The following is a 15,363-nucleotide window of genomic DNA, read 5'->3' as shown; positions in this document are numbered from 1 at the left end:
GTACAGTAGTAAATAAATAAATAAATAACCCAACTAACAATTATGAAATGAAATGAAAGTGACTTTCATTCTCCCTTGAACCCTTAACAATTCATGACATAGGAAAAGTGTGGGAGTGTATTGTATTTAACGTAAAATTATTGCCAACAGATTATGCTTCCCAACCCTGATAGCGAGATTAAAGTGCAGTTCTTACGACAGCACACGATGAGCCTTTATTTACCCGATTAGCAACATCAATATCTAGTGGCCATGGAAGCAGATTGCTCAAGCAAGAAAGAGGGTCACTCGTGAAATTACATGGGTAACTCACGAAAGGTGGCAGATGGCTCAAAGAAGAGATGGCGACTCACATAATGTTGGCTCGTGGAAGGTAGTGATTGGCTCGGGGAGGGTAGTGATTGGCTTGTGGAAGGTAGTGATTGGCTCGGGGAGGGTAGTGATTGGCTTGTGGAAGGTAGTGATTGGCTCGTGGAAGGTAGTGATTGGCTTGTGGAAGATCTTCCTATTCCTTGCCCTGCTTTCTTTACCACCTGGAATGATTCATGAAACTATAAAATGGGAGCCTTGATTGATAACCTCTTCTAATATATGCAATCTTAAAATGTATTAATAAGGTCACCTATAGCACAAAACCACAATGAAATTTAAGTTTAATAAAGCATCAGTTCACAAAAAAATTAAATGTAATGAAACTCCATTTTCTGATTGAGACCCGGAGGCTCCCACGGAGCTATCCAGGCCGAAATGAATGTATTATACTGTGGCATCAAAGTGAATGGAGTTCTTAGGCCTACCAGGGACCATGAGCCAGAACCTGGGCCCCTCAGAGGCATGAGGAGCAATGGCCTATAGAAAGCCTAGATGTGTTTACGGGGGTCTAGTTCTGCCTCTTTGGTCCTGCCTTTCAACGGTCAATCAACTGATGTACAGGTTCCTGACCCTACTGGGCTCTATCATATCTACACTTGAAACTATGTATGGAGTTTCCCTCCACGACATCACTTCCTAATGCATTCCATTTGTCCACTACTCTGATGCTGAACAAATTCTTTCTAATATCTCTGTGGCTCATTTGGGCACTCAATTTCCACCTGTGTTCCCTAGTGTGTGTGCCCCTGGTGTTAAATAGTCTGTCTTTATCTACCCTATCGATTCCTGAGAATCTTGTATGTAGTGATCATGTCCCCCCTAACTCTTCTGTCTCCCAGTGACATGAGGTTTAATTCCCGTAGTCTCTCCTCGTAGGTCATACCTCTCAGCCCAGGTACTAGTCTGGCTGACTAGTACTTTGAACCTTTTCCAGTTTAGTCTTATCCTTCACTAGATATGGACTCCATGCTGGGGCTGCATACTCCAGGATTGGCCTGACATATGTGGTACACAAAGTTCTGAATGATTCTTTACACAAGTTTCTGAATGCCGTTCGTATGTTGGCCAGCTTGGCATATGGTGCTGATGTTATCCTCTTGATATGGGCTACAGGAGACAGGTCTGGCATGATATCAACCCCCAAGTCTTTCTTTCTCCGACTCCTGAAGAATTTCCTCTCCCAGATGATACCTTGAATCTGGCCTCCTGCTCCCTACACCTATCTTCATTATATTACATTTGGTTGGGTTAAACTCTAACAACCATTTGTTCGACCATTCCTTCAGCATGTCTAGGTCTTCTTGAAGCCTCAAACAGTCCTCTTCTGTCTTAATCCTTCTCATAATTTTGGCATCGTCCACAAACATTGAGAGGAATGACTCTATACCCTCCGGGAGATCATTTACATATATCAGAAACAAGATAGGACTAAGTACAGAGCCCTGTGGGACTCCACTGGTGACTTCACGCCAATCGGAGGTCTCACCCCTCACCGTAACTCTCTGCTTCCTATTGCTTAGGAACTCCCTTATCCACTGGAGCACCTTACCAGCTACACCTGCCTGTCTCTCCAGCTTATGTACCAGCCTCTTATGCAGTACTGTGTCAAAGGCTTTCCAACAATCCAAGAAAATGCAGTCCGCCCAGCCCTCTCTTTCTTGCTTAATCTTTGTCACCTGGTCGTAGAATTCTATTAAGCCAGTCAGGCAAGATTTACCCTCCCTGAACCCATGTTGGCAATTTGTCACGAAGTCCCTTCTCTCCAGATGTGATACCAGGTTTTTTCTCCCGATCTTCTCCATCACCTTGCATGGTATACAAGTCAAGGACACTGGCCTGTAGTTCAGTGCCTCTTGCCTGTCGCCCTTTTTGTATATTGGGACCACATTCGCCGTCTTCCATATTTCTGGTAGGTCTCCCGTCTCCAGTGACCTACTATACACTATGGAGAGTGGCAAGCAAAGTGCCTCTGCACACACTTCAGTACCCATGGCGAGATCCCATCTGGACTAACAGCCTTTCTAATATCCAGATCCAGCAGGTGTCTCTTGACCTCCTCTCTCGTAATTTCGAACCCTTCCAAGGACGCCTGGTTTACTTCCCTTTCTCCTAGCACAGTGACCTCATCTTGTTCTGTTGTGAAGACCTCCTGGACCCTCTTGTTCTGTTGTGAAGACCTCCTGGACCCTCTTGTTGAGTTCTTCACACACCTCTTTGTCATTCTCTGTATACCTGTCCTCGCCTGTTCGAAGTTTCACTCCCTGTTCTTTCACTGTTGTTTTCCTTCTGATGTGACTGTGGAGTAGCTTTGGTTCGGTCTTGGCTTTGTTTGCTATATCATTTTCATAACTTTTCCATGCTTCTCTTCTCACCCTGACGTACTCATTCCTGGTTCTCTGGTATCTCTCTGCTTTCTGGTGTTCTGTTATTCCGGAAGTTCCTCAACGCCCTTTTGTTCAGTTTCTTTGCTTCCATACATGCCCCATTATACCATGGATTCTTCTTTTGCTTCTCGGGTTTTTCCTTTTGGGCCGCGATGTATCTGCTTACTGCCTTCTGACACTTTTGGGTGACATAGTCCATCATTTCTTGTACAGACCTAGCTCTGAGGTCTGTGTCCCAAGGTATTTCCCTTAGGAAGCTTCTCATCTCATAATTTCCCTTTCGGTATGCCAGCCTTTTGTTTCCTAGCTCTTTTTTGGGGGAGATAATTCCTAGCTCTACCAGGTACTCAAAGTTCAATACACTGTGATCACTCATTCCCAAGGGCGCTTCCATCTTGACTTCCCTTATATCCCACTCACTTAGGGTAAATATCAAATCAAGCATTGCTGGTTCATCATCTTTCATTCTTGTTGGTTTCTTGATGTGCTGGCTTAGAAAGTTTCTTGTTGCCACGTCCAGCAGCTTAGCTCTCCATGTTTCTGGTCCTCCATGCGGGTCTCTGTTCTCCAAACCTATCTTCCCTTGGTTGAAGTCTCCCATAATTAGTAGTCCAGATCCATTCCTGCTAGCAACAAAAGTTGCTCTCTCTATTATGTTAACACTATCGGTCACCGGACAGGCGCGCGGTCAACTTAGGGGGGTCATGCACCCGATGTGCAGGCGAGCGTGCGGGCAAGCGCGCGGTGACACCTAAATGTGTAAACTCGTTTCAGCTTTCTCACCTTAATTCTCATGCTACGTCGCTCGTTTTGGTATCATTGTCTTCGCAATTAAATTCCCTACAGGTGTGTATAAATATAATGTCCAAAAGCCTGGCGTGACTCCCAACAGCAAAGCCTAAAGCCAAAGTTACCCGTGAGCGCACAAAATCAGTAAAATGTGCATACTCATTCCATTTTTCTCACCTTAATTCTCGTGCTACGTTGCTCGTTTTGTTGTCATTGTGTTCACAATTAAATTCCCTACAGATGTGTATGAACATAATGTACAAAAGTTTGGAGTGCCTCCCCGCAGAAAAGCCTAAAGTTACCCGTGAACGAGCACCAATTTGTACACTGCAACCTAATGTGTATACTCGTTCAGTTTGATAACATCAATTTTCATGTTACATTTTTCATTTTGGTATCAAATTGTTCACAATAAAAAGGTCCGTATTTTAAAACTAGTCCCATAATAATAGAGCAATAACTGGAATTTTAACAAATATTTTAATTCTGGAAGCTCATCATCACAAAATTATTTATATCTTTCCAGTGTTCTGACATAAATTTGTTACATCTTTCATTTTGGTATCAAATTGTTCGCAACGTAAAGGTGCGCATTTTAAAACTAGTCCCAACATAATAGCATAATAAATAGAATTTTAACAAATATTTTAAAATTTTGACCAAAAGCCTATTTATAATCATACAAGTGTTCGGACATCAAGTTTCATGTTACATCTTTCATTTTGGAATCAAATTGTGCGCATTCTAAAGGCGCTTATTTTGATACTATCCTGAGGTCGATTGGATAAAAAATGAATTTTATACAAATATTTTTTGTAGTGGACGCAAGTCCAGTCCAAAGTTACCGATAGTGTTAATGGTGGCCATGTTGTTTCTATCATGTTCCTGTCTGGGTCTTCTGTCATTTGGTGGTGGATTATTTATGACTACGACTATAATTTTTTGCCCTCCAGTTGTTATCGTACCTGTTATTTAGTCACTGAAACCTTCACATTCCTGAACACCCATCTCCTCAAAATCCCAGCCTTTTCTTACCAGCAGAGCTACACCACCACCACCTCTTCCTTCTCTCTCTTTCCTCATAACATAATAGTCCTGTGGGAACACTGCATTTGTTATGGTTTTCGTTAGCTTTGTTTCTGTGAGAGCTATTATGTCTGGGTTTTCCTCTAGTACCCATTCTCTAAGTTCATTTGCTTTATTTGTAATTCCATCTATGTTAGTGTACATTGCCTTGAGGCTCACTTTCTTCTGTCCCTTCTCAAATCTCCTCCTTGGTGAGTGTTCTGCTGTTGAAAGAAGCTGTTCCATGGGTTTGAGAATTTGTGAGGTGGATAAAAGGGTTGCAGAGGATACTGGGATGAGGGGTGGGGGGTCAAGTGAAGAGGGAGGGACAGGGAGGGTATGGGGTGAAAGGGGAGGGAGGACAGGAAGGAAATGGGGGGACTTGGCGGGAGGAGGGGAGGGGTAGAAGGGTGGGAATTGGGTGTGGGGGGAGGGAGATTTGGCTGGGTATTTGAGTGGGGGCAGGGAGGGTTTGGGGTAGGGAGGGACTCCACTGGTGACTTCACGCCAATCTGAGGTCTCACCTCTCACAAACTCTCTGCTTCCTATTGCTTAGGTACTCCCTTATCCACTGGAGCACTCTACCAGTTACTCCTGCCTGTTTCTTCAGCTTATGCATCAGACTTATGGGGTACTGTGTCAAAGGCTTTCTGACAGTCCCAGAAAAAGCAGTCTGCCCATTCTTCCTTCTTGCTTAATCTTTGTCACCTGATCGTAGAATTCTATTAAGGCTGTAAGGCAAGATTTACCATCCCTGAACCCATGTTGATGGGTTGTCACAACGTCCCTTCTCTCCGGATGTGTTACTATCTTGGGGTTATCTTGAGATGATTTCGGGGCTTTAGTGTCCCCACGGCCCGGTCCTCGACCAGACCTCCACCCCCCAGGAAGCAGCCCATGACAGCTTACTAACTCCCAGGTACCTATTTACTGCTAGGTAACAGGGGGCATCAGGGTGAAAGAAACACTGCCCATTGTTTCTCGCCGGCGCCCGGGATCAAACCCAGGAAAACAGGATCATGCGTCCAGTGTTCTGTCCCCTCAGACACCGGCTCCCTTTTTGCACTAGGTTTTTTCTCACGATCTCTCCATCACCTTGCATGGTATACAAGTTAAGGACACTGGCCTGTAGTTCAGTACCTCGGCTGTCACCCATTTTGTATATTGGGACTACATTAGCCATCTTCCATATTTCTGGTAGGTCTCCTGTCTCCAGTGACCTACTATACACTATGGAGAGTGGCAAGCAAAGTGCATCTGCACACTCTTTCAATACCCATGGTGAGATTCTGTCCGGGCCAACAGCCTTTCTCACGTCCAGATCCAACAGATGCCTCATAACCTCATCTCTTGTAATTTTCGCACCCTACGAACTTCGGGATAGTTTCAAAATAAGCGCCTTTAGAGTGCGCACAATTTGATATCAAAATGAAAGATGTAACACGAAACCTTATGTCAGAACACTTCAAAGATTATAAATACATTTTTGATCAAAATTTTAAAATATGTTAAAATTCTATTTATTGTGCTAATAATTGTGGAACTAGTTTTAAAATGCGTTCCTTTACATTGAGAACAATTTGATACCAAAATGAAAAATGTAACAAAAAATTTATGTCAGAACACTGGAAAGATGTAAATAATTTTGTGATGACGAGTGTCCAAAATTAAAATGTTAAAATTCCAGTTATTGCTCTATTATTATGGGACTAGTTTTAAAATACGCACCTTTATATTGCGAACAATTTGATACCAAAATGAAAGATTTAACACGAAAATTTATATTATCAAACTGAAAGAGTATACACATTAGGTTGCGGTGTGCCAATTGGTGCTTGTTTACGGGTAACTTTAGGCTTTCCTGCGGGGAGTCACACCAGGCTTTTGTACATTATATGCATATACACCAGTAGGGAATTCTATTGCGAACACAACGATACCAAAACGAACGACATAGCACGAGAATTAAGGTGATGAAACTGAACTGAACTGAACTGAAACGAGTATACACATTTTACTGAATTTGTGCGCTGAAGGGTAACTTTTGCCGACTTTAGGCTTTGCTGTTGTGCGTCACGCCAGGTTTTCGGACATTATATGCATATACACCTGTAAGGGAATTCTATTGCGAACACAATGATACCAAAACGAACGACGTAGCACGAGAATTAAGGTGAGAAAACTGAAACTAGTATACACATTTCAGTGTCGCCGCGTGCTTGCCCACACGCCGGAGGCGTGACCTTGAAGTTGGCAGCGCGCATGACGAGCGCACGATAGTGTTTACTACTGTCTCCACTCAATTATCCGGATTATATGGGAAGGACCCCCAGCCGGATAATCACGTGTTCTGAATAACAGTACTTTTTCACCTCCGAGTCCAAAAGAGACCATTTCCAACAATTTTTATACCACACATGATTTGAATTGTCACATAATAATTTGTGTGTGATACCTGCTTGATGGGATTCCGGGAGTTCTTCTACTTCCCAAGCCCGGCCCGAGGCCAGGCTCGACTTGTGAGTGTTTGGTCCACCAGGCTGTTGCTTGGAGCGGCCCGCAGGCCCACATACCCACCACAGCCCGGCTGATCCGGAACTCCTATTAGAAAACAGTCCAGTTTTCTCTTTAAGATGTCCACGGTTGTTCCGGCAATACTTCTTATAGTCGCTGGGAGGACGCTGAACAACCGCGGACCTCTGATGTTTATACAGTGTTCTCCGATTGTGCCTATGGCACCTCTGCTCTTCACTGGTTCAATCCTGCATTTTCTTCCATATCATTCACTCCAGTACGTTGTTATTTTACTGTGCAGATTTGGGACCTGGCCCTCCAGTATTTTCCATGTGTATATTATTTGGTATCTCTCATTTCCTTTCTAGAGAGTACATTTGGAGAGATTTGAGACGATCCCAATAATTTAGGCGTTTTATCGCGTCTATGCATGCCGTATATGTTCTCTGTATTCCCTCTATTTCAGCAATCTCTCCTGCTTTGAAGGGGGAAGTGAGTACTGAGCAGTACTCGAGATAAGACAGTACAAGTGATTTGAAAAGTATAACCATTGTGATGGGATCTCTGGATTTGAAAGTTCTCGTAATCCATCCTATCATTTTCCTGGCTGACGCAGTATTTGCTTGGTTATGATCCCTAAACGTCAGGTCGTCTGACATCATTATTCCCAAATCCTTGACATGCTGTTTTCCTAGTATGGGCAGATTCGATTGTGTTTTGTACCCTGTATTATGTTTCAGATCCTCATTTTTGCTGTACCTGAGTACCTGGAATTTATCACTGTTAAACTTCATATTATTTTCTGCTGTCCAATCAAGAACTTTGTTAATGTCTGCTTGTAGTTTATCAGTGTCTTCAGCAGAGGTAATTTTCATGCTGATTTTTGTGTCATCTGCAATGGATGACACGAAGCTGTGACCTGTAATTTTATCTATATCTGATATGAGAATAAAGAAAAGCAATGGTGCAAGGACTGTACCTGAGGTACAGAGCTTTTAACTGTAACTTTAGCTTTTAACTTTAACCCCTACCAGCGACAAAACTACCTCCTACCTAGAGACAAACAGGTGCATGAAACACACATGAAAAGCATGACGTCATGCTCGTTTGTAGTTTGGGGAGTTCTGTTCAACAGTTCGGCTTTCTGAAGCAAAATTTTTAACCAGATAAGAGTTTGTTTTAGGGCGCTTACCTTTCTGGGTGCCTGACCTGGTCAATGGCAGACATAGAATGCTTCCTACCACACAGTTGGTATACAGAATTATATGAACATGTTTGCTGATGATGCTAAGATAATAGGAAGGATAAGAAATTTAGATGACTGTCATGCCCTTCAAGAAGACCTGGACAAAATAAGTATATGGAGCACCACTTGGCAAATGGAATTTAATGTTAATAAATGTCATGTTATGGAATGTGGAATAGGAGAACATAGACCCCACACAACCTATATATTATGTGAGAAATCTTTAAAGAATTCTGATAAAGAAAGAGATCTAGGAGTGGTTCTAGATAGAAAACTATCACCTGAGGACCACATAAAGAATATTGTGCAAGGAGCCTATGCTATGCTTTCTAACTTCAGAATTGCATTTAAATACATGGATGGCGATATACTAAAGAAATTGTTCATGACTTTTGTTAGGCCAAAGCTAGAATATGCAGCTGTTGTGTGGTGCCCATATCTTAAGAAGCACATCAACAAACTGGAAAAGGTGCAAAGACATGCTACTAAGTGGCTCCCAGAACTGAAGGGCAAGAGCTACGAGGAGAGGTTAGAAGCATTAAATATGCCAAAACTAGAAGACAGAAGAAAAAGAGGTGATATGATCACTACATACAAAATAGTAACAGGAATTGATAAAATCGACAGGGAAGACTTCCCGAGACCTGGAATTTCAAGAACAAGAGGTCATAGATTTAAACTAGCTAAACACAGATGCCGAAGAAATATAAGAAAATTCACCTTCGCAAATAGAGTGGTAGACGGTTGGAACAAGTTAAGTGAGAAGGTGGTGGAGGCCAAGACCGTCAGTAGTTTCAAAGCGTTATATGACAAAGAGTGCTGGGAAGACGGGACACCACGAGCGTAGCTCTCATCCTGTAACTACACTTAGGTAATTACACTTAGGTAATTACAGGGATTTCTATAGGCCATTGCTCCTCATGCCTCTCTGAGAAGGCCAGGTTGTGGCTCGTGGTCCCCAGTAGGCCTAAGAACTCCATTGGACTTGACTGATGCCACAGTCTAATACATTCATATCACCCTGGATAACTCCGGGGAGCCAAAGGGGCTCCCTCCACAAAATGGAAGAAAATCAGTTGGAAGTTGTCATCATTTGCTACAAAATCTAATAACAAACACAAGAAAAGTTAGAATTGTTCTCAATTCGGGAGAGAATCCAGTTACATACAAACACTAATACCAATTTTGTAATGACACAAAAAACCTGGTCCCAATGGCTATGGATAAACAGAGCTATATGGGCCATAGTTTACACACGGTGCTATATGGGCCATAGTTTACATACACGGTGCTATATGGGCCATAGTTTACACACAGAGTACTATATGGGCCATAGTTTACACACAGAGTACTATATGGCCATAGTTTACACACGGTGCTATATGGGCCATAGTTTACACACGGTGCTATATGGGCCATAGTTTACACACGGTGCTATATGGGCCATAGTTTACACACGGTGCTATATGGGCCATAGTTTACACACGGTGCTATATGGGCCATAGTTTACACACGGTGCTATATGGGCCATAGTTTACACACGGTGCTATATGGGCCATAGTTTACACACGGTGCTATATGGACCATAGTTTACACACGGTGCTATATGGGCCATAGTTTACACACGGTGCTATATGGGCCATAGTTTACACACGGTGCTATATGGACCATAGTTTACACACGGTGCTATATGGGCCATAGTTTACACACGGTGCTATATGGGCCATAGTTTACACATGGTGCTATATGGGCCATAGTTTACACACGGTGCTATATGGGCCATAGTTTACACACGGTGCTATATGGACCATAGTTTACACACGGTGCTATATGGGCCATAGTTTACACACGGTGCTATATGGGCCATAGTTTACACATGGTGCTATATGGACCATAGTTTACACAGTACTATATGGGCCATAGTTTACACAGTACTATATGGGCCATAGTTTACACACAGTACTATGTGGGCCATAGTTTACATACCTCATCTGTGTCAAATGGAGTACTGAATGTCTTCTTTTTAAGTTGCGACTTCCTAGACATTTTAGGCACAGCATGTGGCTTGAGTGCCCTAAGCAAATTTCCAGGTTCAAGCGGCCTAAAATCCGTGTCCCTGAAGTGGTGCTCGCACACAAATTTATTCTTGGTGATGTAAAATGATTTAATTTTATCCAGGGCTATGTTTTGTTTCCATTTCAGTGCCATTTCTGGCTGTTTCGGGAATCTGAAGAGCCTGGCTGTTGTGGAACAGCTGTCACAGTTGGGCACGCAGCAGAACTTAGTCATCATTTTAAATCTGGAATTAAATAAATTAATTTTTAAGAATATATATATATATATTTATTTTACTACAGAAGGGTACATGACCAGACAACTCCTGACTCCTGCTAGCAGGATGAGAGCTTTCCGTTCCCAAAGCTCACGGCGAGTTGTGCCCTACTACTTTCCTGGGCAACAGGTAAGGATTGGTAGCCAGTCAATACTCCCTGACCAGGATTCAAACCCAGACCAAATTACCGGTGGGGACAGTGCACTACCACTACACCACCACCAGGGACAGTTCTACAGGTTACCAGATTAATTGGACTCACGGAAACAAAACTCTCGGGAACCATAATAAATGCTGTGTTCCCCCAGGATTACACTGTAATAAGGAAAGAGAGGGAGGGGTAGCGGGAGGCAGAGTGGCCCTACTCATGAGAAAGGAATGGAGTTTCAAGGAGATGGTCAGCTTACAGCCTCTGATACTGCTATTGAGTTCAATAGGTTCTTCTCCCCAATTGGGTCATCCCTAGCAAATGATATTCCATCTTCCAGTACTGATGTTCAGGACTATCTTACAGGTAACTATCCACAGTCTCTGTACCTAAAGCCTGCAAATTCCACTGATGTTAATGAGATAATCCTTTCCCTTAAAACCAAGTCTAGTGCCCTTGAGGAGATACCAACTTTAATTTACAAAAAAGCCTCCAAATCTTTAGCTCCTGCCATTGCATTGCTCTTCAACAAGTCACTTGAACTCCAAACCTTTCCAGATATTCTAAAAAAAAGCGAGAGTAACCCCTGTCTACAAATGTGGTGATCTCACTGATGTTAACAATTACAGACCTATATCAATCCTGCCAAACTTGTCAAAAATATTTGAAAAACTATTCTACAAGCAGCTTTACTCTTATCTAGCCAAACACAATATACTTAGCTTTTGTCAATATGGCTTCAGACCCAAAAAAAGCACTAAAGATGCACTTATTAGTATGATTAACTTGATACATGCAGCTCTTGATAAATATGAGTTCCCTGTTGGGTTATTTGTGGACCTGCGTAAGGCTTTTGACACTGTCAACCACCAAAACCTTCTTCTTAAATTACATCATTATGGAGTCAGAGGTCACTCCCTGCAGTACCTCAAATCTTATCTTACTGACAGGCTCCAGTACATTTCTGCGAATACAGTAATTCAATTTCTCCCACCCTACCCATCAACATTGGTGTTCCTCAGGGCAGCATACTTGGCTCTCCTCTTTCTCATCTACATTAATGACCTTCCAAATGCCTCCCAACACCTCAAACCAATTCTATTTGCTGACGACACAACCTTCATTTACTCCATTTCTGCCCCCCTTGCTTTAACCCTTAAATTGCGCATCGCATCATATGATGCTTTGACCGACTTGCAGTAAATTACGCATCGCATCATATGCTTTGGAGTACTACGCAAGATTTAAACGGCCCGCGGATACACGGGGTTCACCACACCTTCATCAGGGCTCTTGTAAACAGACGTCATTTAAAAAAAAATCATGAGCCAAATTCCCGGGTGTTAGGGGCCTCAGTATTGAGTGAGCTACCAAGCCTGACACACGCAGCATGAACTCACAGCACTGCTGTTCAGCTTGTGACCACAGCATCACCTAAAAATGCCATAATATACTTGTTCATGCTATTATGTAGTGATATTATTACAGAAGACCCCTGACTGTGATAAAACTGACCAGGGTTATGATAATAGCAGGATTGTGGGGATATTTAGCGCTGTGCGCCATGGAGGGAGGAGTAATGCTGTTGGAGGGAGGGTTGTGGCGTTGTCTTCTGACTGTGTGTGACCACCTTTTATTGACTGCACTCACCATACCAGCTTAGTGGTTCGCTATGGTGAACACAAATGTAAATACTTATATATAACGTCTGTATATAAAAGCAAAAACAGTATGGTGGGAGGAGAATGGTGGCAAGTCAGGTGACTTGAGGGAGGGAGGAAGTAGCAGCCAGTGGCGGGCTGCCACTGCCACTGCCACTCAGCATGCCAACTTAGTGGTTCGTTATGGTGAACACGAATGTAGATACTTATATGTAACGTCTGTATATAGTGAATAAAAGCAAAATCAGTATGGTGGGAGGACAATGTGGGCGAGTGAGGTGTTGAGGGAGTGAGTGGCAGCGAGTGGCTGACTGGTGTGTGGCGGTCACTCCTCGTTACTTTTTGACTCGTAATAGCAACTTAGTGGTTCGTTATGGTGAACAAAACATGCAGATACTTATATATAACCTGTGTATATAGTGTAATAACCGACAAAGTATTTGTTCACTGTTTGATGAACATAATTGAATCAACAATATGCACACCATATTTTTGAGTACAGCGATGATTCACTCATTTTATTATATAAATATATCACACTACACACTAATGAATAATATTACAGCAAAAAACCTATGAAAATCAATCAGAGACATGTGCAGCTTGCATACTGGATACATCCGGTCTTTTACCCTCGATCGCGGCAGTAACTCTACGGTCAGGAAGTAACAAATATTTACAATGGGGATCAGTCAGTCAATATGATTCCTTTGACATCACTCAATTTATGTCTTCTGCTCCCGTATTGACAATTTGAATGATATCAAGAACATTTTGAATATCCTCTGGTATAGATGGTGCTATACAATGACACCTTGGCTTACAAATGCCCCTATTTACGAACTTTTCGGGTTATGAGCCCAATTTCTTTGGAAAATTCGAATTGGGTTACGAAGTTTGCCTCGGGAAAAGAGTTCGTTGATAAGCATATGGGCCGACCTAGTGTGTGGTGGCATGGCGATCGCGCCTCAGTTTATCAGTGGCTCCCGTCTAGTGACAATCGTGCCCGAATTCTTTGTAAAGAATTTGTGTTTTTCAGATTTTTGAGTATTTGAACATAAAAAGTAATTATTATATATCTTGCCATGGGTCCCAAGAAGATTCAACCCAAGAAAATAGTTTTGAGTAGAGGATGTCCCTTCCTCATTAAGAAAATGTGTGAAGTATGGGAAGTACTGCAAAGTTTTGTTGAAAGAACTCACCCAGATAAAGCTGTAGCAGGCCGCTGCATTGACCTTTTTAACGATAATGTGATGTCTTACTACAGACGTGTTAAAATGCAGAGAAAAACAAGTGTCTTTTTTCTTAGTCAGACAAGCAAGCAGTGAGCCGCAAGCAGTGAGCCGCAAGCAGTGAGCCGCAAGCAGTGAGCCGCAAGCAGTGAGCCGCATGCAGTGAGCCGCATGCAGTGAGCCACAAGCAGTGAGCCACAAGCAGGTCCTAGTGATATGCAGGCAAAACGTGCCAGAGAGTGTACCTCAGAGAAGTCATCACTGCCTGATATTATAATGGAAGGGAACTCCCCTTCCAAACGCGAACACTTCTTTTCCTCCCCCTCCTCACCATCTTCCATACGCCAACAGGAGTCAATATGTAGGTAAAGGTAAGTAATAACTTGTACATACTTTAGTACTGAAGATTTGGGTGAACTGGGTATAAAATTTACTTTGAAGTTAATTTTTGGGGCAGTCTAGAAAGGATTAATTCCATTTCCATTATTTCTGATGGGAAAATTTGCTTCAGTTTACGAATATTCGGCTTACGAGCTATGTCTGGGAACAGATTAAATTCGTAAGCTGAGGTACCACTGTAGTTCACTGTTGCTCATGATCTGTCCAGTAAGTCAAGACTGGTCTCATTAGCGCCTCTCAGATTGGTGGGAAGAAATTCTTGCTGCAAGAAGGCGTGTTCTCAGAGCTAAGAAGGGGAACTAAAATACATGCTTCCCAAATAAACACTTTAATTACAAACATTTGAAAATATATGCGAACAAGCCTGAATGGAAAATATATGTACGTTTCAGAATTTATGATGATATGGATCATCATATGGTTTATAACCAAGTTCCTAATAGCGATCCTGCATCATAACATACGTACAGATCTACTTCTGTTTTATATATTAAATGACTTACATTTTTACGTTAATTTCTTTCTGTAAATAATGATGATGATGATAGAGTGCAATAAAAGTATTATTGAAAGTACAGGAAATTGTTCAATCTAAATATATCTTGATTCTTATACTTGAAATATTGTATACTTTACTCTCTCCATTGTACCTGCTCTCCTAGCAGTGAACACCACCTGCCAGTGCAGGTGGTGTTCTCTGCTAGGCCAGCTGGCAGGTGGTGTTCTCCGCTAGGCCAGCTGGCAGGTGGTGTTCTCCGCTAGGCCAGCTGGCAGGTGGTGTTCTCCGCTAGACCAGCTGGCAGGTGGTGTTCTCCGCTAGACCAGCTGGCAGGTGGTGTTCTCCGCTAGGCCAGCTGGCAGGTGGTGTTCTCCGCTAGGCCAGCTGGCAGGTGGTGTTCTCCGCTAGGCCAGCTGGCAGGTGGTGTTCTCCGCTAGGCCAGCTGGCAGGTGGTGTTCTCCGCTAGGCCAGCTGGCAGGTGGTGTTCTCCGCTAGGCCAGCTGGCAGGTGGTGTTCTCCGCTAGGCGAGCTGGCAGGTGGTGTTCTCCGCTAGGCGAGCTGGCAGGTGGTGTTCTCCGCTAGGCGGGCTGGCAGGTGGTGTTCTCCGCTAGGCCGGCTGGCAGGTGGTGTTCTCCGCTAGGCCGGCTGGCAGGTGGTGTTCTCCGCTAGGCCGGCTGGCAGGTGGTGTTCTCCGCTAGGCCGGCTGGCAGGTGGTGTTCTCC

At 43.2% G+C, this 15,363-nt stretch overlaps 1 protein-coding gene across 2 annotated transcripts in view; it reads right to left on the bottom strand.

Annotated features, from left to right (window-relative positions):
* Nucleotides 1-15,363, bottom strand: part of LOC123766739 (uncharacterized) — a 56,079-nt gene that overhangs the window by 31,417 nt on the left and 9,299 nt on the right. For both annotated transcript variants that reach the window (XM_069337992.1, XM_069337994.1), the window contains exons 2-3: nucleotides 10,357-10,669; nucleotides 354-533 (exon numbers count right to left, since the gene is read on the bottom strand). In XM_069337992.1, the coding sequence (XP_069194093.1) occupies nucleotides 354-533; nucleotides 10,357-10,669 (493 nt within the window). The remainder of the gene's footprint in view (nucleotides 1-353; nucleotides 534-10,356; nucleotides 10,670-15,363) is intronic.

This window comes from Procambarus clarkii, chromosome 5 (genome assembly GCF_040958095.1).
Source record: "Procambarus clarkii isolate CNS0578487 chromosome 5, FALCON_Pclarkii_2.0, whole genome shotgun sequence".
Lineage (NCBI taxonomy): Eukaryota > Metazoa > Arthropoda > Malacostraca > Decapoda > Cambaridae > Procambarus > Procambarus clarkii.
Note: the sequence above shows the minus strand (reverse complement) of the source record. Positions and strands in the feature narration are given on the sequence as shown.